The following is a 24604-nucleotide window of genomic DNA, read 5'->3' on the forward strand; positions in this document are numbered from 1 at the left end:
AAAAGTCACACAAGTACAGTTAAGCATATTATAAGATAACAATATGGCAATCTTAATGAACCGAAGATTCGCGACGAACATGAATGAAATAAAAAAAACAGCATGAAAAAGCATCTAAAATAATGTCGTGCCCCTATTATGGGTTATGAAAGATTCATATTTTGTCCCAGACAACAGTTTGACATGCATGCACGTTCAAAAAACACATTTTATTTAATTTTTTTTATTTTTTACCAAAGTCGTTTAACGATTTGCATTTTCTCTCAGAACCAACCGAAAAGATCAACTAATGGGCGGGTAATATGCTAATGATTAACTCTGACGTCAACACGAAACCGCTTGGGACTCGTTTAAAAAAATGACTCGTTTTAATGATTCGTAGTCGACTCTTTCTTTTGAGAGACGATAACTTTGGTGCACTTTCGGATTTAAAACTTAGCTAAATGTTTTCGCTCACTTAGAGCTGCATCAAAGGTCGTTTTCAAAAATCAATTAATTTACATTTTATTATGTGAAATAATAATAATATTAATAAACAATCTGAGTGAAAACTGAGTTTTTCAATAATAATAATAATAATAAAAGGGAAATAAAAACTGTATTTTGTAAAATCTTGATTTTATGCTGTTTTTTTTTCTATCATTTGAGTTTGAGTTAAAATGCATTTTACCATGCTACTAATAAATGATTGAATTACTTGACTTTTCCCACAAATATCCCTTATTTCAGTTTCATGACATTTTTCCTGTTTTGAAACGTTTATTGCATTTTAACAATAACGTGTTATGGCCAATAATGAGCATGCTGGCCGATGCCTCTACTTTTTTCGAGAGCGTTCACAGCAAAGCTCCAATCCAGACTAGCGTGCTTCAAAAACCAAGCAACGAAACGTCAGAGTACGCAAGAGTTGAGACGTATAATAGTTTAACACCCGGGTATGCCGACATAGAAAACATCACGTGGCCCAAGGATGAGTCTGAACGCTTCCGACACCAGCCCGAACTGTTGCTCATCCTGTGCTGTTGTTCTACCAAATGTTCTCCTGGGCCTCCGAGGAACCCTCCCGAATCGGCGAAACACGCGAGAGCATTTCCTACGGCTGCATCTCTCTTAAAAGAAGCTCTCCCGGACGTCTCTGGGCAGGGAATGCGTGGAATGCTCCACAAAGCTGTCAGGCCTGTCGTGTCGCTCCGTGCGTCTCACCTGTTCTCTGCACGCCTTCGGTTTCCTTCACGACGCGAGGAGTGCTGTCCCATGTGACCTTAGTGCTGACCTTTAAATACCAGGCCGCCGACACACTGACGGACGAGAAGCATAAACGCATCCATACATTATGTCATAGGCTATAAAAACTCTTTGTGAATATACTGGACTATTTTACTTCAGTGAAAGCGTTTACGCGATTATTAAAAGCGTTTGGTATTTATTCTATAAACGTTGTAATCTGAACGCGTTGATGTAAAGAGGTGTATTTGTGAGGAAATCCTGACACCTAGCGGCCGCCGGGAGAACCGCAGCTCACTAACTCCTGTTTAATTCAGTTATTTCTTATTAAATACGACTTATTCATGAAATAACCTCGACGTACATAACACTTAGCAGGTCTACCATGTATCAAACGTAAGCGTGCGTTATTGATTTGCGTCAGAATAAATAATGCAAATTTATGAAACGCTATTAATGGTTTTACCTGAACTCAAAAAAAAAAAAAAACTCAAACAAATAGTAACTCTACATACCTAGTTTACATGCAAATCAGAAAAACAAAAGATAATTAGTGACCCGACACGAAAAGACTGGGTTCTGCGGTAAAAGGCACACTCTTAACCTTTTTATGTAGATGGGCTTCATTGTTATTCACCGAAAGACACGTCTGCTGAATGATTAATGCAGGTTGTGGCTATTATAATTCAGTGTGCATGGGGAAAATGTCTTACTAGTTAAGAAATGTTTTTGTTTGACTACAAAAACATCCTTTTCTTCCGTTGAGTGAAGTGTTTTGACTAAATAAGTTTGATAAATTAAAAGGAATTCATTTTAGTGCCGTTTGCTCTATTTATTCTGATGCATAAAATAATGCACAGTTAGGTAATATTCCTTTTAAAAATATTGAATTATTTAGTAACATAATACATTGAATATTTAATAATAAAGTATAATGATGTTTATGACGGTTTGATTATAAATGTGTTAATTATCTGACCCTAATCATGTCCTGCAAACAAATGCAAAGTCTTCTTATTGTAGATTTTTTTTTTTTTTTTTTTTTTTTTTTTTACCACAAATACCATACTTTTACAATTTTGAAGTAAAATAGCAAAGCTTGCTCTTCGGTGTCTGTGAGCCAGTCCTTTCAGAAACCTGGGTCATGAGGGTGAATGATGAAGTTCAGTCAGCTGAAGGTTGAACCTACAAGGAAGATGAACTAAAAAGGTAGCTTTAAGTCTGCCTTTAAACGTGTTCATTCAACAAGATGCTCGGTTTTTTATATTTAAACGAATCAACGTTTGCTGGTCTAACTGAAAACACACCGGTTCAGCTCCACAAATATTAATGATAGGTTTAAGCTAAATCATTTTAACTATATATATAAGTTGTTGTTGTTGTTGTTGTTTTTTACAGTGCATACATTCAATAGTAAAATAACTAACAAGAAAAAAAAAATATATATATATATATATATATATATATATATATAAAACACACAAAGACAAACTCGATTTTTTGTATCGTTGTCTTTTTTTCTCTTCGTTTGTTGGTGGTGGTCTTTATTTTTCAATCAGCGTAACTGCTTCCTAGCATTCAAAATGAAGAAGGCTTCAAGTAAATGAGAAGTTTCAAAAGGCAGACGAACGAGACAGAGGAAAAGCAGTCTTTGGGCTTGACGTGTGTGTGTGTGTGTGTGTGTGTGTGTGTGTGTGTGTGTGTGTGTGTGTGTGTGTGTGTGTGTGTGTGTGTGTGTGTGTGTGTGTGTGTGTGTGTATGTGTGTGTGTGTGTGTGCATGTGTGTGTCTGTGTGTGTGCGTGTGTGTGCGTGTGTGTGTCTGTGTGTGTGTGTGTGTCTGTGTGTGTGTGTGTGTGTGTGTGTCTGTGTGCCGATGTACAGTACCATGCAGAATAAAAGCTCGTCGAAAGCGCTTTACACCTCATTAATGCTTTTTTGCTAAAACGTTATTTTACTGTGATGACAGCCGTGTGTGGGTTCGGTGGATCTCTCTGTCCTTCTTATCGTCATCTTCAAGTAAGCCGGTGCGCTACGGCAAATCTTCAGACACTTCTCTTCAAGGCATAGCGCTTCGTCCCAATCAAAACCACTCAGACCTTCTTCATCTCTCAGGGGGAATGAGGGAACATACAGGACATGAGTCGGAAGGGTAGTAAAAGGCATTTATATACATATGTTTTGGGTTTTTTTGGAGTCCTTAACGCAACACTCAGCAAAGCACTCCCGTCGGCCGACGAAACCGGCTCAAACGCGTTCAGGCTTGGATTTGGCAGGCTTCTCCTCTCCAGCTGTTCCGAGCGAAGGGTATGAGGTCGGATGTTGTGGACGGGTCGTGTTCGATCGGTTTGAGAGCAGCACCTTCAACTAAAACAGTGTGCAAATGTTTTCCTCTGGCTCCTACAGCACCTTCGAGCTCAGCAACCTGACTCAGACTCCTCCCCTTTCCCCGCCTTCCGCGCCAGCTCTCAGAGTCAGGTGACCAGCTGCGGCTCCCAGGATTGGCTGGCCACCTGGGGGCGGCACTGAGCGACGAGGGGCGGGCCTGAAGGAGGCTGGCTGTCCAGACACAGGCCGCTGATCATGTGCTGCAGCGCCGGACCTCGGGGCTTCCACTTCTGCAGACGGACGGAGGAACAAAAAAACGTGATGGAGGGTTAATTGCATTTATAGCAACGTATGCAGATGCTGCAGACCAGCTGTCCACAAATAAAGCACAGAACGGGCTGCGAGAATAAGCTCTGCTTCTTCTTGTTCATGACATGATCAGTAAAAAAAATAAACAGGAAGGTCGATCGAAACGAAATATTACGTTGTATGTTGTTTGGGATTTTTGCAACCCTGTTACTAGAATCCGAGGCAGAATTAATTTATTTTCAACTAGAGTTATTAAAGCAATATGCTTTAACAAAATGTTAATTTGAAAAAAAGATCTAAAATCTAGATTTCATTTCCACCAGCTGCCAAAGCATGTCTCATTTTTATTTAGCGTAACCTAAATTAAAACTAAATCTACTTCAATAAATAATAATACGACTGCAAAGCATTTTAAAGAAAAACTAAAACTAATATCAATGACAAAAAAACAACAAAATAATGCCCTTACTTGAAATAAAAATAAACAGAACTACTAAAAAAATTGTAATTTATTTTATTTTAACTGGTCGCCAAAGCAAGTCTCGTTTCTATTTAGTGTAGGCTAGTTAAGTACTAGTTAACAAACGATATAAACTAAATCCACTTAAATATTAATACAACTGCAAATGCATTTTAAAGAAAAACTAATATCGATGACAAAAAACAACAAAGTTATTAAAATGTCAACAAAAATGAAAGTGAAAAAAATTCAAATTCAAAATAAAAACAAAAACTATTATATAAATGACAGAAAAAAATAAATAAACAATGTTTGTAGCGACATAATGTCAGAATTGCTTTATAATGTCTTATTAATTCAGAAAATATGGTCTTTTGCTTTGCGTCGTACGAGCATTTTCTGTACATGCACAGACGTATATATTTCGCTCTTTTACACAAAAGGCAACATAACTGCAAAATTCCAAACATTGATAAATGCTGCAAAAATAGAAGCATGTAAAATGTCACATTTAAAGAAACATATAGAGAAACGACATTCTAAAGCCGCTGTGAAATCAATGAAACGAAGCGAGGTCAGATGAATACAGAAGGCTCGATATATAAAGTAATATCCTGTGTGTGTGTGTGTGTGTGTGTGTGTGTGTGTGTGTGCATCTCTTGTTATGGTCTTGTTACACCGACACCGATTTTTGCTCTTTGGACTCGGAGCGATAATCACAAACGCGCTGAGCTTGAATGAGTGGACAGGAGCAGAGGTCAGGCTGATGAAAGATGGATGGAGAAAAAAAAAGATAAAAGCCGGTCCAGCTAAGCCAAGCGAGCATGCGAGTGAAACCATATGCGGTAGGCTTATGAGAAGATACGCGCTTCTGTCTGCTGACTTCCAGATCGACAGCAGCTATTATGATAGAGAGAACCAGAGAGAGAGAGCACTCGGAATATCACTTTATGAAACACTTAACACACAACAAGGAGCGCTGTGGGAATAGACCTCATGGAAGCACACACACACACCCACCTGTCTGGACTCTTTGATGTTGCAGGGCTCCAGTCTGACCTTTGACCCTGCGGTGAAGGCTGTGATGGCCAGGCACAGGTCATGCTGACGGATCTGCGGTTCGATCAGAGTCCACTTCTGAGAAAAACAGGACAGACAGATGATCGAGCGAGTCACGCAGGTGCAGGGAGATGCTGGATATACAAAAAAAAGGCAACCAAACACTTGGCTTCATTTATTCGCATTTGTAGTCTAATAAATAATTCTTTCTTTTTCCAAATAAAATTCTCATCTCTCATCTCCTCCCACCAACTAGAATATATTATATTAGAATATATTAAAACATGCAAACGTGAAAATAGCGTGCACATTTTGCACGTATCAGGCATGAGGCAATTACGTAGTAATTAATTATGAAATGTGTCTCTTGACATTCACACAAGAAATAAAAAATAATAAAAGTGCTTATTGTAACAATGGCAGGAAATGACACGCAACTGACCTTAAATCAAGCTTTAAATGTATAGTAAGTACATACTACTCAGTACTTCATTATACAGTTACACTATAACTAAATCACCTTATAATAAAGTGCGACAAAAAAACCAAACAAAACCATTTAATGGGCAAAAATATTTGGGGTAAAAAAGTGCAGATGTGAAGACATTGTGAACATGGAGTATGTTGGGATTATAATGCACATTATGTATGCATCAATGAGGTAATTATGCAATGTTTTAATAATTACAATTATGCAATCACTGAAATTCTATATGCATGTTGACACGGCAACTGAATGGCAACGAAACAAAACAAAACACCGAAACAGCAGCTAGAAGTGTTATTTTGCTAAAACAGTTCGAATTTGCTTAAAAAGAAAAAAATTAAATAAAATAAAAAAGCTAAATTATTTTGAAAACCTATGTTGACGTGGTAACTGAGCAATTAACAACACAAAACAACAGCTAAAATAGTTTGCTAAAAAAAATTATAATAACAAATAAAAAAACTATTTTGAAAGCTTGTTGACATGGTAACTATGGAAGCTCGTTTCCTCCGCGGAATAAAAAATAAAAAAAGGTTATTGCGAGTTTTTAATCTCGCAATTCTAGCTTATTTTGTCAATATTGTGAGATATAAAACCGCAGTTATTGTGAGATGTAAACTTGAAATCGCGAGATATAAAGTCCGAGATAAAAAAACTGTCCTTTTTCGGTTTATATCTAACCGAGTAAAAACGAAAAAAAGGTTATTGCGACTTTTTAATCACAATTCGGCCTTTTTTTCTCAGAATCGCGTGATACAAACTAGCAATTGCAAGATATAAAGTCAGATCTGCGAGCTAAAAAGTCGCAGTAACCTTTTTTTAGTTTATATTCAGCGGCGGAATAGGTAACGATTAACAAAACAAAACGGGAAATCGGTACCTTAGTGTTGTCACTCTATATTTACTCAAACAAAAGCTAAAATTGTTAAGGAAAAAGCTAAACTATTTTGAACTGCCACACTCCTGACGTTCAGCTCAGTTACCGAGGCCAGCGAAAAGGTCACACACATACACACACACACACACACACACACACACACACCTGTGAAGCAGGGATGCTCGACGAGGTCTTACACTCCGCCAGACCCAGACTGTCCGTGCCGTGGCTCTCCAGACACAGGCCGCCCTGCTTCAGGAGACTGTACGCCGCTTCCTGCTCCGGGATCCTGACGGACGCAAGCACCAAACTCTCAGAACGCGCTCGATAGAGCCAAACGACATTATACCTGGACGTGACTCACTTGAGCTCAGGATACACGTTCTCTAGATACCAGCGGAAAGAGTTACAGTTCAGCTTCCGCCTCAATGCCAGCCGATCCGCGATGCTGTACAGAGAGACAGAGAGGCAGATTAAAGGAGCAGTTCGGCCCCGAAAGAAGAGAGACGAGAAAGAGACCGGCATTCACGGACCTCCCGAAGGCCTTGCCCTGCGCTGACGGCCTCGCCGCGTAGTAATACTGTTTATACTCATCCATCCAGACCTCAGCAGCTCTCCGCGTGTTCCTGCAACACAGCAGCCGTTCGTTCACGCACCGCGGTGCCAAACATAGCATCGCGGGTCACAGAAATCAGGTTTACTTGATGTAGGTGAGCGCGTTGCCCTCGGGGAAGTCGTACGGATGGCGTTTCCGGAAGACGTGGCCCACGCGGCTGCAGGGAAGGATCTCCAGGCTGCCGCCGCACATCCACACTCTGAACGACAGCTCTGCGGCGACACAAACAGACAGGAAGTAAACACGGACACGCTCAAAACAGCGTTACGGTCACCCTGGAGATCACCTTGTCGATAGGTTACCTCTTTTGGAAGGCCATTGCTACTGGGGCGAAATGTAGTGGACACAAGATTTGCAAAAAATGATGACGATGATAGCAATAATATACAACAAGACACTGATTTATCCAGTAGAGGGCTCTAAAAACAAACACATTACACATTTTTATTTTGACAGTCCACTTCAGACATTATACTAACCATAAGTAACTTTGTAACTACACGTCAACTAATTCTCATGAACTTGCAACCGCATGCTAACTCTCCAAGCAGACTGTTTAGGGTTAGCAGAGTAAGCTGACATACACTTGTAAAGTTTGTAGTGGTTCCATCAATATAAAGTGTTAGAAGATATTAATCAGACAGTTTACTAATACTCTGACGACTGCTAGTTGACATGTAGTTACAAAGTTACTTACCGTTAGTAGTGTCTGAAGTGGACTACAGAAATAAAGTGTTACCTCATTTTAGCATGCAGTTATAGATTTTATATAGTAATGTAACAATATTTGAGATTGTTCCCTTACATTTTTGTGTATATTTTTCATATTGTTCATATATATTTATCATAAGCCAATTACTTAATTTTAGTTAGAGTTAATTTTACGTTTTTGCCTTTTATTCGTTTTTTTTTAAACGTCTATACAGCTTTACTTAATTTAATACAATTTTTAGCTTTAGTTACTTGAGTCCATCGAGTTCAACTAAATAAAAAGAGAAGCGTTGATTTGCAAATAAAACAAGTTGAATTTGTAATTCTGTTTTGTTATTATTCATGTGTTCGACTATATCAGTAAGGGCACTTATTAAACTCTGCACAGTTTCCGATGCTAAACTGTTCACTGAACGTTCGACACAAACCATTCATCCCTTACCAAAGTTCTCACCCCCCCAGATGTCCATGCGAGTGTCGTACTGTCCCAGGTGATTAAACCAGCCTTTATCCATGACAAAGATTCCTCCTGCGATCACAGGAGTCCTGAAACAACAGCAGACACGTTATTAAACCTGTTAAAAAAACGTGTTTCCTAAAATGCTTGAATTTGTAGCTCTTATACACGTTTGACTAACTCCCTAGAATTTTTAAGTCTTTCCTTTGTGTTAATTTCGATAGCTTCTGGATTTTCAATAAGCCATTAGACTGCAGACACACAGAGAGAGAGAGAGGGACCTGATCGGCTGCGTTGGGTCGTTTCTTGCCATTTTCTGTTCTATAGGAATCTGCTCCCATTTGAAGTGCAGACTCCAGTCGAAACCTGACGTCAGGGAGGAAAAAGTGAGGAATAAACACATGCAGTCATTTTCAGTCAGACTAGCAGTCGACTGGCTTTTTTTTAAATGGCCGATACCATATGCATGATATCATTTAAACGACATGTGAAACGATTTGACTAAACTGAAAGCGAAAAACTTAAAGCTGTAAAACAATAGGAGTTATAGCGACTTTCATACTATTATGATATAATGCTGCACACATACTACAGTATGCGTGCTTTGAATGCAAAATAAGATTTTTTTAAAAAATGCATAAATGTGAGCTTTAGTGTTTTCCACAAAAAAACATCACTGTCAAAATAAAAGATGCTAGCAAAAATAACTAATATCAGCTGGCATATCACGCTTTATTTACAGATACCTTTAAATGACCAGATTGTAAAAATTTGTCAAATCAAAAAAAATGAAAAATGAAAATAAAATATATGAATGTAAAGATTAAAAATATTAGTAAATAATATTAAAGCAACACTGGTTCGTAATGAGATCTTCTGATAGCAGGTTTTGGTATCTGAGACTCCAGAGGAAAAAGGTATGAGGTCATTGGGGATTATTCAATTAATTAAAACAAATATTAAAGAGACTAAACTGACGGACTGAGATCTCTCACCTCCTCTCAGGTCTGCAGAGGCGGCCAGGTAGGCGAAATTATCCAGACTGATCACATCGATGATGGGACTGACCACGCGCGTATGATCCTGCAGGACAACACACAAACCAGAAGTGACCAGTTTCATTTTATTATTAATGCGCTTTATTTAGCCACCACTGCATTTAAGTGCAGAACAGAGCAGAAAAGACAACACGAGACGTTTGAATGTCTTGACAATCCTGCTGATAATAATAACAGAGAAGGGCCGTGGAAGTCACTGTGAGAGTAAGATGTCAAATTTACGGCCACCGCTTCAGCAGCTGTATTACAAACCCTCTCACAGCTGCTTTATTTTACGGCCGTGATCCAAAACATAGTATAGTGTTGCACATTCAGTATTTAAAGAATGGCTAGATTTAGTGCGTAAACCGTCGCAGAAACACATAGTGCGTTCTTTGCGACTTTGAAACCTTGCTTGCTGCGGTGCATACATAAAACTGTTTTACGAGCTTGTAAGCATGCGTATGTCACACACAAAAAAAAAAAAACTTGTGCCGGGGAAGTTCGTATTACAACTGCATGAGAAAATCAAGTGTTTTCAATTAGCGCTGGCGCTGTACGCAAACATGCTGAAATCTGTGCTCACTGCTGGAGTATGTGAGGGGAAGCCCAGAAAGCCATCTGCAATGTATCCCGCTTACACACTCCTACCGGAAGAAGCTGGTGGCTTTTTTCAGAAACATTTATATATACACTTTCCATAACTGATATTGTCGCAGAAAAAACAAACCTTCCGACATTTAACAAAAAGATTTGTTTTTATGGTGCATTTAATAGATTACTTTATTTTACAGTTACGCCATATTCTACAACCCTAATCCTACCCAATACCTAAACCTAAAACTACCTTACTAACTATTAATAAGCGGCAAATAAGAATTTAAAAAGTCGTAGTTAATAGTTAACAACTGTTCTAAAGTGACACAATTTGTTTTGGGGTTTTTTGTGTTCTGAATGGAACAAATTCAAATAATTATGTTCTGATAATAATCAGATTTAAAATGAATTATTATATATATATATATATATATATATATATATATATATATATATATATATATATATTTTTTTTTAAATTCAGACATGCATATCGAAAGCATTAAAAATAATAGCCTGCGAGTCAAGAATTAAAAAAACAGGCGTTTTCATTCGATTTTTACAAAAATAATGTTTTTCCGAAATGTTTTAGTATCGTAAAAAGTGCTACTTTCTGCTGCCCGAAGTGCATTGATTTTACATCCGATGCAGCTACATTTTCATATTTACATCTGAAGAAAACATGCAAAGCAAAAGTTCCTCCCTCGCGTCTTCAACAATCAGCGGATTTGAGCAATCATCCAGAATCACTGCCTGCAGCGCAAACACTAGGCTCTTGGCTCCATAGCAGAGGTCTTATGCTGCAGAAAAGTGGTTGAGGAGATGATGATGATGATGATGATGATAATCGCTCTTGATGATTTAGGACGAGAGAGGCTACATGGTGCAGCTGTGAGATGACAAACTGTGCTCTGATTCTGGGAAAATCTCCCTCTGAAGAACCAGAAGACTGGACTCGGGCCATTTATGACTCATCAGCAAGTTAAAGCAGCGATCGGCGGCCGAGCGCTAACAGATCGAGTATCTGATCAAACTCTAGGTACGAGCTAGATTCAACACGGACAGGTTGCATGGCAAGCATCGTCCTCTAAAACAAGGTAAAAGGAAACGTTAAAAGTTCAAGTAAACATCGGCACGATGGGTTTTGTGCTGCCAGAGAACGAAAATACGTCATTATTTCACATCGTCTAGATTTGAGACATTTGTGTTTCATTTTGTGAAGTAAACACTTGCTGAAGACCAATGCATTTGAGAAGCGCTGCTCAGAACGTATTCGCACACACTCCTCCTCGAAGGTTTCTTAAATCCATGAGGATAAATTGTAAATATTGGCCTTTGACTGATCGGGCTAACTTTCGCTATTTTCAGGTTTAATTGTATTCCCGATGTGATACATCACGCTACCGATCAAAACTTTTGTTGTTTAATGCTTCATGAAGATACTGAATAGGGAACACTTGTTAAATATTAACTACCAATTTTCCCTTGGTAATGTCCTAATTTGCTGCTTATTAATATTAGTAAAGTAGTTGTTAGGTTTAGGTATCGGTTAGGATTAGGGATGCAGAATAAAGCATTAATATGTGCTGAATTATTACTAATAAATGGCTAATATTTATTACAATTATTACTCCGGTCTTCAGTGTCGCATGACATTCATTGTTTTAAAAAGTTTCACAATATACTGTATTTTCGATTAAATAACGGTGAATAGATGAGGCCTCTTTCAGAAAACACTGAAAAAAATTATAATCATTGCAAACATTTGAGTGATAGTATATATGGGAAGCGTTTTTGCCTGTTTAAAACGTTACAACGCCTGTTTATTATCTAACTATGCACAATTATACGTGACCCTGGACCACAAAGAGTAGATTTTTTTAAATTGTTATTTAATATCAGCGTATAAAATAAGCTTTCCGTTGATGTATGGTTTAAGGATACACTGTTTTCATTCCTCATGCGCTCATTACTGGGGGACTGTTTTGGCTCACCATTGCCTGCCATAGTATTTTTTTTTCCCTACTATGGAAGTCAATGGAGAGCCAAAACGGCCCGCCACTAACATTCTTCAAACTATCTCGCCTGTGTTCGTCAGAAGGTTTGCTTCTACTCGAGGGGAGAATAAACGATGACACAATTTTAATTTATTGGGTGAACTGTTGCTTTAATGCCATCACCTCCCTTTATAAGTTCGATTCTGTTCAGTGTTAAATCGTCCGGTCTTGTCTATGTTTACGTGCGTTCCTGATCTTATGTGTGGATTATTAAAGACTGTTTATTGTTATCCGTCACCTCCGTGCGCTCCCTCCTGCACCACAGAGAGACAGAGAAACACTGAATACTTTGAGAAAATCTGCAATATGAGTGTGATAAAATCTGAATGTGAAAAAAAAACACATATCTCCATGGAACATGGTCTTTGTCCTACTGATTTCCGGCATGGAGGATGTTTCTATGGTGGTGTGGTGGTGTGTTGGTGTGCGACGCACCTCTTTGACTCTCTGGATCATGGGCTGCAGCCAGTCGGTGTTGACCTCGCAGTGACTGTCCAGGAAGGTGAGGATGGAGGCTGAGGCCGCAGACGCTCCTCTAACACGAGACCGGATCAGACCTGATCAACACCAGCACGATTCCACACATCACCGTCCCCAAATAATTACAACAACACCGAATCACGCGCGGACGAAGCTTGTCGCTCGTTCCTGGCGTTAAGGGCCGCATTGAATCATTTGAAGCCATGTCCGCTAGGTTTAACTTCACCTTAACGCGCTAAAGCGGATACTTAAGCAGACATATAACGGTTTTATTTGTCGTAAAACGTCTCATCTGCTCAAATTATTATTCCGATTCTGATTTAAAATAACAATATATCACTTTTGAATGTATGATAAAGCGCAGCTGATTGCTGTGATCCTTCAGAAATGATTGCTGCTCAAGAAACACTACTGATTTTTATCAGTGATGAAACCAATATTTTTGCAGGAGCCACGAAACAGCGTTCACATTTATTTGCTCTTTTGCAACATCTTTAGTGTCACTTTCGATCAATTTAAATGAATAAAGTACTGGATTTCTTCTTTCTATTTATTTATTTAAGTTTTGGCATGGAAGTGTGTATTTAAATATCCGTATTTAACACGTCCTGACAGGATTTACAGTTTCGTGTGAACTATTCCTCTTCGAATAAGTCATTTTTGTGTTTGTTTGTCACTATATAGGCTACTCTTCTAAATGAGATCTGAAGTAACCGGTATAATTCGTGTCAATGAACATAAACATTATATAGAAATATGTTACATATTTACCAGCCAAGCTGGTAAGGTAACAGAGGTGACAACTTTTAATATAAGATAGTGCAAAAGTAATGCTCTCCATTAATTGCAGGCTATAAATAAGTGGTCCTCATCTGTCCGTCACGTACCTTCCCGGCGCTCGTTTCTCAAGCAGCGCACCTTCGGATCTGAGAGAGCAGTCGACAGTCTTCAGCTGCAGACACACACACACACACACACACACACACACACACACACACACACACACACACACACACACACACACACACACACACACACACACACACACACACAAAGAGAGAGAGAGAGGGACATCACATTTCCCAGAATGCACCAACACGAGCGCGCGCGTCAACATTTCAACGTGAGCATTTCAGTCGGTGATTCATAAATAAACGGCGTTATTTTTCCACAGTAACGAATTACTGTTTCCCCATGCAACGCCGCTACCGTTACTGATAATTAAAATGCAACGTTACTATAAATTATCTTACGCTAACATCATTAGCCTATCATTTTATTTTTTCCGGTTCATCTGAATGGACGCGCAGTGTGACGTACCTGTATTTGACGCCCCGTAAACTAACTTTGTTTCACTCACAAAGTTACCGAGCGAGAGAGTCTTACACGCCACAGAAAAAAATCATATTTACTGTATTTTCCGTCAAAACTCGGAATTATTTGGAATACCTCAGCTTTTTACGAACCGCCCCTTTTTCTGGTAGTGGGCGGGGCTACCGCGCTAACCATAATCTCATTGGCTGGCGCTCACCTGTTGTCGGCCCTGCTCTGATTTGAGCGAATCAATTTGAGCGAACACAGACAACCTGATTAATATTCATGAACGCAGCAGCTCGTTGATCCTAATGTGATTTATATAGTTAATAGTAGACGTTTTTTTTTATTTTTCCTCCTTTTAATAGAAACACTAAATGACAAACAATATCTTAAACAGCACCACCAGTCCTAAACTCAGACAACATGACAAATATGCAGTCATGGTTAGTCTAATTACTAAGCCTGTTATTTTATAATGTTAAATAATAAACAAAATAATATTATAACGCTATTTAAAATTACTATGGCTAAGGTGTCCATAGAGTACATATATTTTTATAACAATATTTCATAGGTGACATAAAAACAACGTAGGTTAGCGTACAATGTTTTATAATAATAACTTATTATATTTAGTGTCCATTCCATTCATTTAACATATTTGATATTGGGGACATCCACATTATTTGATTTTTTTTAAGTAACAGAATAGTTACTTTCCCAGGTAATTAGTTACTTTTATAATAATGTAACTCAGTTACTACTGACGCCTATTTTTAAAGTAACTTGCCCAACACTGCACATAATAAAGATACACATAAACGGTCCACGAATAAACAAGCATGCATCGCACACATACATACACACACACACACACACACACACACACACACACACACACACACACACAGAGAGAAGCGTGTCCGCGGCTGACCTTTGAGGAGGAAGGATTAATTACAGCTGGATCCCGCTGATAAATCAGGTAAATCTACACCTCCTGAGGAACTAAAACCACCGACGAGCCAAGAGCCCAGAAACAGCTTCAGTTTGTAATGAATTGATTTTGCATTATATTCGGCTCAACTAAGACTCATTGAACGTCTGCATTCTGGGGCCAACGCCGTGCTAAAAAATACACTGAACATCTGCAGCAGCAGAGCACAAAAAAAAACCACGCAACTCATAACAGAATATTGTGAAATATTATTGCTATTATAAACTAAGGATATTAAGTGTGGATATGTAATTTATGTAATTATGTAAAAATGTAATTTATTCCTCCGATGCAAAGCTGAATTTTCAGCTTTGTCACATGATCCCTCTTATCAACCATTATTATAATTTTTTTAAATAATTTTTCTAACAATTTTTTTAATTTTATGTTTAGCTCTATTACACACAAAAATATTACTTACATTTTAATTTTATATTTAAATATTATATAACATGTGTTATTTCAGCATTACTATTGTATTGTAGATTTAATTGTATAACTGTTATTGTTTAAATAAATGTCAGTTAAATAAAAAAAATGTAATTAAGCTAAAATCGTTTTAGTTTTAGTTAATGATATAATATAGCACTGAGCATTTATAGCCTACCATCAAATTTCATTTTTATGGGTTAAATCAAGTAGAAATATATGCATGCAAATATAAAAATGTAAAAAGTATTACACCTATGGAGAGTCCTCGTGAACCACAAATGCCAACATGTGTGTGTATGTGTGTGTCTGTGTGTGTGTGTGTCTGTATGTGTGTGTGTGTGTGTGTCTGTATGTGTGTGTGTGACTGTATGTGTGTGTGTGTGTGTCTGTATGTGTGTGTGTGTGTGTGTCTGTATGTGTGTGTGTGTGTGTCTGTATGTGTGTGTGTGACTGTATGTGTGTGTGTGTGTCTGTATGTGTGTGTGTGTGATGTGTGTGTGTGTGTGTGTGTATGTGTGTGTGTGTGTGTGTCTGTGTGTCTGTATGTGTGTGTGTGTGTGTGTGTGTGTGTGTGTGTGTGTGTGTGTGTGTGTGTGTCTGTATGTGTGTGTGTGTATGTGTGTGTGCGTGTGTGTGTGTGTGCGTGTGTGTGTGTGTATGTGTGTGTCTGTATGTGTGTGTGAGTGTGTGTGTGTCTGTATGTGTGTGTGTGTGTATGTGTGTGTCTGTATGTGTGTGTGAGTGTGTGTGTGTCTGTATGTGTGTGTGTGTGTGTGTGTGTTAGAAAATGAAGCCGCAGAGGAAGCGTGGCAGATGGTGATGGGGAGGATAAAGCACAGATTATCATCAGGACAAAAGTCAAGTCACACTCAGTCACTCTCATGGCAGATGTCAGCGAGCATGTGTCTCACAAACGTGTGTGTGTGTGTGTGTGTGTGTGTGTGTAGTGTGCAGTGTCTGTGTGAAATGTGTATTCAGCATCACCATCGAATGGGTCCAGCTCCTCACTGTCTGGACGCCAGGATGGGATTTCCACGGGATTCTGGGCGCTGTACGTTTGCTTTTGAGCTGCTAATGTTTTCTAGATGGTTGAGAAGTGATTGCTTACTTGGGATCCTACGAAATCCATTTTCTGCATTGGTTCGATTAAAATGCATCAATTCAATTAAGAAAATTGTAACAATTTAGTAATTTGTGAAACATTTCACAACACAAAAAAAGACTTTTCGTTTTTGAGAAACAAAACTGGTATCTTCTATATAGTAAAAATGTTGTAAATGTTATACTCAGTCACTTACAACCAGCACGTTTTACAGTCCAGTTTTAAAATGCAACATTAAAAAAAAAAAACTTTTAACATATACCGATAGTTTAACATATAGGCTATTGAGTCTGACCGCACATCACACTAAAATAATTCAATGAAATTTAATTTAACAACACAAAATGTAAATCCCTAATGTACTGTACATAAGTGATAAGAAAAAAATATATATATATATATATATATATACACACACATATATATATATATATATATATATATATATATATATATATATATATATTTATTTATTTTTTTATATATATATATATTTTTTTTTTTATTTATAAAAAGCCATCATATGGAAATTCTGGGAGAACCCACTTATCTATTGCTGTTTTTATTGTAACAATTTTACAGTCTTTACCGTTATACTTTTTACTTTTTACAGCGTCATCGTGGTCTAAGATTATGAAATATGTTTTTTCCCCAGCAATTAATTTAATACATTTAATACAGATCTATTATAAAAACCTGTGGCGATCTAACGAATGCTCCTTTAAATGCAAAAGAGTGCATAACGCTCTTTAAATTAAAACGTACCGTTTAAAATGTGTGTGATATTCCTTAAGGTTAAACTTTCTTTTGGCTGGCTGAATGGAGGATCTTTGTAAAGACGCTGATGATGCCACGAGGAAAGAGAGTTTACCGCTATTAAATTAAGACGGTAAATCGTTAAATTTAAGTATAAGCATATAATACATTTTTTAAATGCAAGATGCAGTGAGAAAAAGCAATAGATCTGCCTGCCAAGTGTTTGTGAATATCTATGTGTCCAAACACCGGTCACACGGGCCTGCCGATGAAAGCAGAGATCAGGGGTGTTGATTAAGACGAGTGTTAACACGATTTAAAGCTGCAGTGGGAGTCCTGGAGAAGGCTGCAGCTCGTCTGTAGGTGAAGAAACGCTGCTGCAGGACGGCTGGCACCTCATTTGTTAGCAGTAATTAACAGACTCATTCACAAACACACACAACCACCCCATCAAACCTCCGTCTGCTGCGCGGAGCTAGCTTCGGCTTCACTCACGGCAGGCCAAAAGCTGCTTATTTTTCATTTAAACTGATCTCACGGATTCAAGGTTCGTTCCGAACGTCAGTGCAATGCTAATATGCTAACAGATGGCTAATATTCATCTCGTGTGCATGCTAATAAGCAAAAGGCCGTAAAATAAAGTGTTACCGACGATCAAAAGACAAAGAGGAAATCCTCACTGTTAGCTATTTGCTTATTAGCATGCGTATTACCAGCATAAAGCACATATTAACACGGATGATCATATTTTAGAGCACTTAATCTTTACCACACCTAAACGTAACAACTATCTCACTTACTACTGGCGAAGTGTGACTGAAAAAGCGTAAAGTCGTGATGTACGTACACAAGAATCGAAATCAGCGTGAACGGAGTTTTCTGACTTGTTAATTGCGTTGATATCAAAATCACTGTTCGATATTTTAAACTCGCATCACATGCAGCGAGGTGAACCTGAGAGCGCCTGAAGGTACACCTTACGCGAGCTAACAACGAACAAGGGTATATTTATAATCGCACCTTTTCATTGCCTTGTTTTTGCCCCCGTGCCAGGTAATTTAAGCCAGTAATTAAATCATTCGCATCGACGACCTGCTCTATAAATCAAGCGCGGTATCGCGCATAAAACCCGCCGCGGCTCATAGTTTATTCAGCAACAACTGAAAGCTCATTTAAATTATTGCAGAGCTTTCCGTTCTGCAGACAGCCCCGAATAAACCCCGAGCCGCGCTCCATCCAGATGCAAGCAGCGCCCTGATAACAAAGTGCAATATATAGCTCAAGCTACAGCAAAAGCTGCATGAAAACACAGCAGAATGAACTGTACGTGAACTATCGTTGAAGGAAACGCACAACGTCTTATCCTTAAGAGTTTAGAAGGCCTTTAAGTTTCAGTCCAGTTATATTTAAACCACGTCTTATAGTGAAAAACAGCAGCATACTGTACCTCGGTGGATTAAAAACGGCATAACAACAGATTCCAGCTGAAATGAATGAGACCCTTGAAGCATCTTTGGCAACAGCGGCGGCTTCTTATCTCATTGTGAGCGTGTGTGTGTGTGTGTGTGTGTGTTTTGTGAAGTGCATGTGTTCTCCAAGCCAAAGAACTAAGGGCGTAAAGCAGCAACACATGATCTCTGTAAAGGGAAAAATCAGGTCTCTCTCTAGCGCTCCACAGCATTAATCACACGTCTGATTGCGCCGTTTGTTTCCTCGCCGTGGCAACAGCAGGGCCGGGCTCGGTCTGGGCTCGCTGAGGTCCAGAGAATGAGCAACACTCACAAAGACCTCCACAGCTAATGTTCCTCAAAGGTCGAATATGAGCGCATATATGTGTGTGTGTGTGTGTGTGTGTGTGTGTTCTAGTACTGCAGTGACGTGAAGCTCTACTTACGGTCAGAGCTGAAGTCGTCCACAAGAATAATTTCCTGTATCAAGTGAGGAGGACTTCTCATCAGCACGCTGAAACAAAGACAACAGAGATAAATGCACTGTAATGAAGCTAAACAGCAGAACGTGTGGATATAAAAGCATAAAATTATATATATATATATATATATATATATATAAGGTTCATGTTTTGGTCCAAAGCGAGATCAAAAAACACTTTCTTTTTCTTATAAAGAGCATTTATTTTGAACCTATTCGTTCAATGACTCCCAAACGATTCATTCAGTGATTCATTTTTCCAAACCCCTCCAGTGATCGGTCGATTTCATTTAAAGCAGTGTTTGTGAGCTTTTAAAGGGATAGTTCACCTAAAAATATTAATGTTATGTTTACCACCAGGACATCCAAGATGTAGGTCACCGGAGGTGTTTAGAGAAGCGAATCATTAAATGAATCGTTCGGGAGGCGTTGAATCAATAAGGTAAACATAAACGCATATTATAAGAAAATGAAAGTGTTTTTTGACCTTGCATGCATGTAAGGCTGTTGTCGGGGACTAAATATGAACCTTTCATAACCCGTAATAGGGGTACTTTAAACACTTAATGTCAAAGATTCAGAAAAAATTGTGCAAATCCCTTAGCAAGATTTATTTGAATACTCTCCTCCCATAATTCTTGCGTCTGAACGGAAAACTCCCAGCCGCAAAAATGGCTGTGATTTTTCAACAAATGTTTTCCTGCGTGTCTTCATTTTTTAACTTAAATCGTAATTTCTGATGTATTTTTTATAAATATGCGCGCAACGTAAAAACACGCGTGCACATCGAATCGAATGATTCATTTAAATGAACGATGCCGTGAATCAGAAGCAGCTCTTTAAGCTACAGCTCCGTGTGTTCAGCGCAGTGCAGGCCGCTACCTTTTAATGGTGCGCAGCAGAGTGGAGCGAGCCTCGTTGTGAAAAGTGATGATGATGCTGGTGGTCGGCAGGTCAGGGTCAAAGGTCACGGAGGCGCATCTGTGAACGCAGCGAGCACACACACACACAGCGAGTCAGGGCTTTCTCTGGCGTGGCCGAGCGGGTCGACAGAAATGTATGTAATAGTGAGCGTGTTACCGATAGTGGCGCGTGTCTCTGATGGTGCGCTCGCTGCCGAGCCGGTCGCTCTCCTGCAGGTTGAAGGCATGCTCTCTGTACGGATCCTCACCTGCCTTTAGCTGCTTACTGGATAGAAAAGCCTTTTCATCAAACTGGCCCAAGAGCTGACCCTGCTGCTCCAGCTTGGGTGCGTGAGTTACCTGACACACACACACACACACACGCGCGCGCTGGATTATCCACTGGTGATGCTGCTAAATAAATGCCTTTAACAGAGCCTCATAATAGTCGTTTTTTAAACTTTTTTCAACCATTTATTGTGTGTGTGTGTGTGCGTGCGTGTGTGTGTGTGTGTGTGTGTGTGTGACGCACAATTATTACGTACTACACATCCTGCAAACAGCACGGTTTCATAATTGTTCAGTAACTTCTCTTTGTCTTCTTTTTCAATTGAATTCTTTTTTAAGGACAAAGTACATCATCGTGATTTAACACCGATAGCAAACAATGTACTAATAACATGCTATTCATAAATTGATCATTTGAAAATATTTCTTCCGGCAAAGTGCCATTTTAGTGTCATTCAGATATAATTACAGTTTAAATAAAAACTGGGAATGCATTCATTAAAAGCGAATACATTTGCTTTTGTTTCAGTTATGGTGATTTTATGCTTTTTAAACATTTTTCTTAATTCATTTATAGTTTCTTTTATATTTCAGTTTTAGTTTTTTTGCCGATTTAGCAGAAATAATGTAAATGCAGTTTTTATTTATCTTTTTTTCAGTAAATTATATATATATATATATATATATATATATATATATATATATATTTTTATGTGTATGTGCATAAAGTATATGTGACCAAGGACCACAAAAAGTTATAAGTTTCATTGTTTTTGATTCATGCATCATCTGTAATGTAAATAAATAATCTTTCCTTTGATGTACGCCAATATCTGTATAAACCAATATACAACTAGTTAAAAATATAGAATCTAAGGGTGGAAAAAACTTAAAATATGTAAAAAAAAAAAAAAACACCTTTAAAGTCCATATGAAGTTCGTAGCGATGAACACCACTAACTAAAAAGACTTTTTAATACATTTTTTGTACGCTGTCTTCACGGAACACGATATAGACTTGATTTTTGGCATTAAAAATCATTTTTTGACTCGTGCACTGTATTTTTTGTCCGTTCCTTCAAATATACAGCAGCGACCTAAGACTCACTGGTTTAGTTTTAGCTTGATTTTGTCATTTGCTACGCTCACTCGTCTGCTTATCATGCAACAGCGGCGAACAAACTCTGTCGCCATCCAAGCCTTCAGAGGAACATCTGCTTAGTGCCGTGTTTGCCCAAGCTGTCGGCCGTTTGCACGCATCAAACGGACAGCCGCGACCAAACCGAAGCGGGCCGCTAACACCACGCCGCTAATATCCTCAGTTTGTGCTCGGGAGCAGGGAAAACTTTGCATAAGAGGCGCATCTAATAAATCCATCTGTAGCAGATCCGAACTGAGATGCTTGCGCTGATATTTCAGCATTTGTTCCCCTGGTGAAAGGCTGATGCAGGCCTCGGTATCCGCTGTGTGCCTCGGGGCAAAGAAACAAATGCGTCGCGCAACAATGCTCCAGAGACGCCGTCCATAAAAAGCCCGTCTCTGTGATAAAGCGCCCAATTCATCCTTTTCTTTCTGGGCTTGTGAATGCGGAATGAGGACGATCATTTCATCTTGTTTTACAGACAGAACGCAGGGGCAGATCAGATATCAAAGCAGGCTAATGGACAGCGGATTACACCGGAGCTAAAGAAGAGAATTAGCATCGGTTCACCGCGGTCAGATAACGACGAGCGATCATTAGCAAAGCTTTAATGTTTGAGCACTTTAAGATGAGCAGCGTTAGCTCGTATGAGACGAAAAATCGTCTTGCAATATCTCATCATCGGAAGAAAAGTGAGGTAAAAATAAGAAAAAGACAGAAATGTTTCGATGAAAAAAAACATAATAAATATACTTCGAAGGTTAAGTGGTTGCAAAGCATTTAGCAATTTAAAAAACGCTGAAAGGTTTGTTAAACCAACATTTGTTGATTTAAATGCAGATCAAATAAACTGATTATACCATTTACCTTAAAAAAAAAAAAAGTGTCAAATATTTCAGGGTGTCCTCCGTCAAAATAAAGGTTGGTTGGTTTAATATTCAAAAATGAAGAAGTTAAAATAGCCATATAAATTCATTTTGCAACTGCAATGTACTGTAAAATGAACTAATCATTATTATTATATTTACCGCTAATAACTTTATTATTATCACAAAATTGTGGCCAATTTTTTCCGTGGTTTTTGTGTATGAAAGTATTACGTTTCAGCACATACCTGCACATCACGGCTGCTGTAATTAAACCGCTTTAGCCAATATATAAATACGTTAATATAATGCATACCGTAATATATATAGAAATACAGATCAGCCCTCTAACTCATTAAAGATGACAGAGCCCATGAACACGCTGCCAGACTTTTAAAAACTGATCCGACAGCCACAGAAGACAATCACAAAACGCATTTTTCTATGGAACCTTTCCGCTCAGATCTGCAGAGCGCCTCTATTTTTCAGCAATAGCGTCGACTTCTCCAGGCTGAAGATCTGAAACGATCACGGGCCGGCGCGTTAAGATATCCGTCTTTTGCCGCTGTACTCAGACCGATGCTCGGTTGCCATGGAGCTCAGGACACAGTTCAGGGACGCCTCCGTCCCGTTTCTGCGTCTGAACACTTCTGAGCTCCACCTGATGAATGTGGAGTCAAACTGTGAGGAGCTGAACAAACCTTCACTAGTGCTCGCGTGGTCCACCTCACTTCCTGACGTTTCAAGACACCATCAATGAATCACCCCAAGGCCTCTAAAATACTGACGCTCTCAAATCTTTGCTATATAATTCATCGTCTATATCATTCGGTGTCTCCTATCTATGCAAGCAATATCGGAATTTCTTCTGACTTTCGGTTCATATATAAAAATTGTGCACCAATAAAATTACATATTTTTGCTTCGTTTGTACTTTTTGTCTCTCTGTCCATATTTCCTATATCATACTAGATGAAACTACAGATTGAACAAACTAGATTTTTGACTCTTGTTTCACGCGTCAGGCCACACGGGGTTAAGTTTTTAACATCTTATGTTTGATTATATCATCTAAAATCTATAATAAGAACATAGCCATTAGAATACATTAGAAGTAGCTTCAGGCTCTAACTGTAGCAAATCCAGAACATTTCTACATTACATTTCTATTGGATTAGAACTGATAAGGGACAATGGTTTATAGCAGGTTAAATCCAAACAAAGGAAACATGGATCTCATGCACACACACACACACACACGAGCGCGCGCGCGCACACACCTGCATCTGGATTAAGGAAAAGCTTCTTACATGCACCTGACATCACGCTGACACACACACACACACACACACACACGCTCGCGCGCGCGTATCATATCTCAGGACATATAAACGCACGCGTTACAGCAGCGAGCATGCAGCCCTTCACCATCACCATCATCATCATCATCACTCACGATCAGAGGAAGAGTGCGCTCCTCCGGTCTCCCGTGGCTCTTCAGCTGGGATCCCGAGGAGGAGGAGGAGGAGGAGGAAGGCTTGCTGTCCTGCCACAGGTAATAGAAGGTGCCGAGGATCCAGGCCACGGTGAGGATGAGGATGGCGTTGGCCCGAATCCTGCGCATGATGAGCGGCTCCGAGCTCCGTGTGTCACGCGCTGTCGGGGATGATGAGGATGATGATGATGATGAAGCCGTGCGCAGTGGCTCGCTCTCGCTCTCTCTCTCTCTCTCTCGGCTGCACTCATCTGAGAGCGGATCTGTGGCTGGTTTCACTCAGGTCCTAGAGCCCGCCTCTCCTCGCATCACCGCACTGAAGTGTTTTTGCCATATGTAAAACCTATCATTATCATATTATCATTCAAACTCGTAAACAGAATTTTTTTTTCATCAAATGAACATTTAAATATATATAGTTATTGATACAATTATATTCGTCCCGTGTTAAATGATTTTGTCCTATGTCGTGCAAATTTTATGTTAAAATATACGGATATACTGTACACTATCCTGTATAAAATGCATATTAATTACATCAATGAACAAATGCGCACTAAAATTGAAGATTTGATAAACGTCGTAATGAACTTTTCACCAAGACTGCATTTAAGTGGTGAAAAATACGACAACATATTTTTTTTTAAAAGCTGAATTTTAACATTATAATATCATCATAAGAAAC

At 38.9% G+C, this 24604-nt stretch overlaps 1 protein-coding gene across 1 annotated transcript; it reads right to left on the minus strand.

Moving 5' to 3' along the window:
- Window positions 1-3657: 3657 nt before the first annotated feature.
- LOC122362202 (polypeptide N-acetylgalactosaminyltransferase 16-like) lies at window positions 3658-24172 on the minus strand. The gene is given in 16 exon segments (XM_043263542.1): window positions 3658-3840; window positions 5340-5456; window positions 6908-7031; window positions 7107-7190; window positions 7276-7368; window positions 7444-7570; window positions 8512-8615; window positions 8808-8892; window positions 9522-9609; window positions 12653-12774; window positions 13585-13623; window positions 13626-13649; window positions 19193-19260; window positions 20110-20208; window positions 20308-20489; window positions 23881-24172. Coding segments are annotated over 16 exon segments (1668 nt in total). The 5' UTR covers window positions 24049-24172; the 3' UTR covers window positions 3658-3696.
- Between the last annotated feature and the right edge of the window lie 432 nt (window positions 24173-24604).

The sequence above is a fragment of the Puntigrus tetrazona genome, chromosome 17 (genome assembly GCF_018831695.1).
Source record: "Puntigrus tetrazona isolate hp1 chromosome 17, ASM1883169v1, whole genome shotgun sequence".
Taxonomy (NCBI): Eukaryota; Metazoa; Chordata; class Actinopteri; order Cypriniformes; family Cyprinidae; genus Puntigrus; species Puntigrus tetrazona.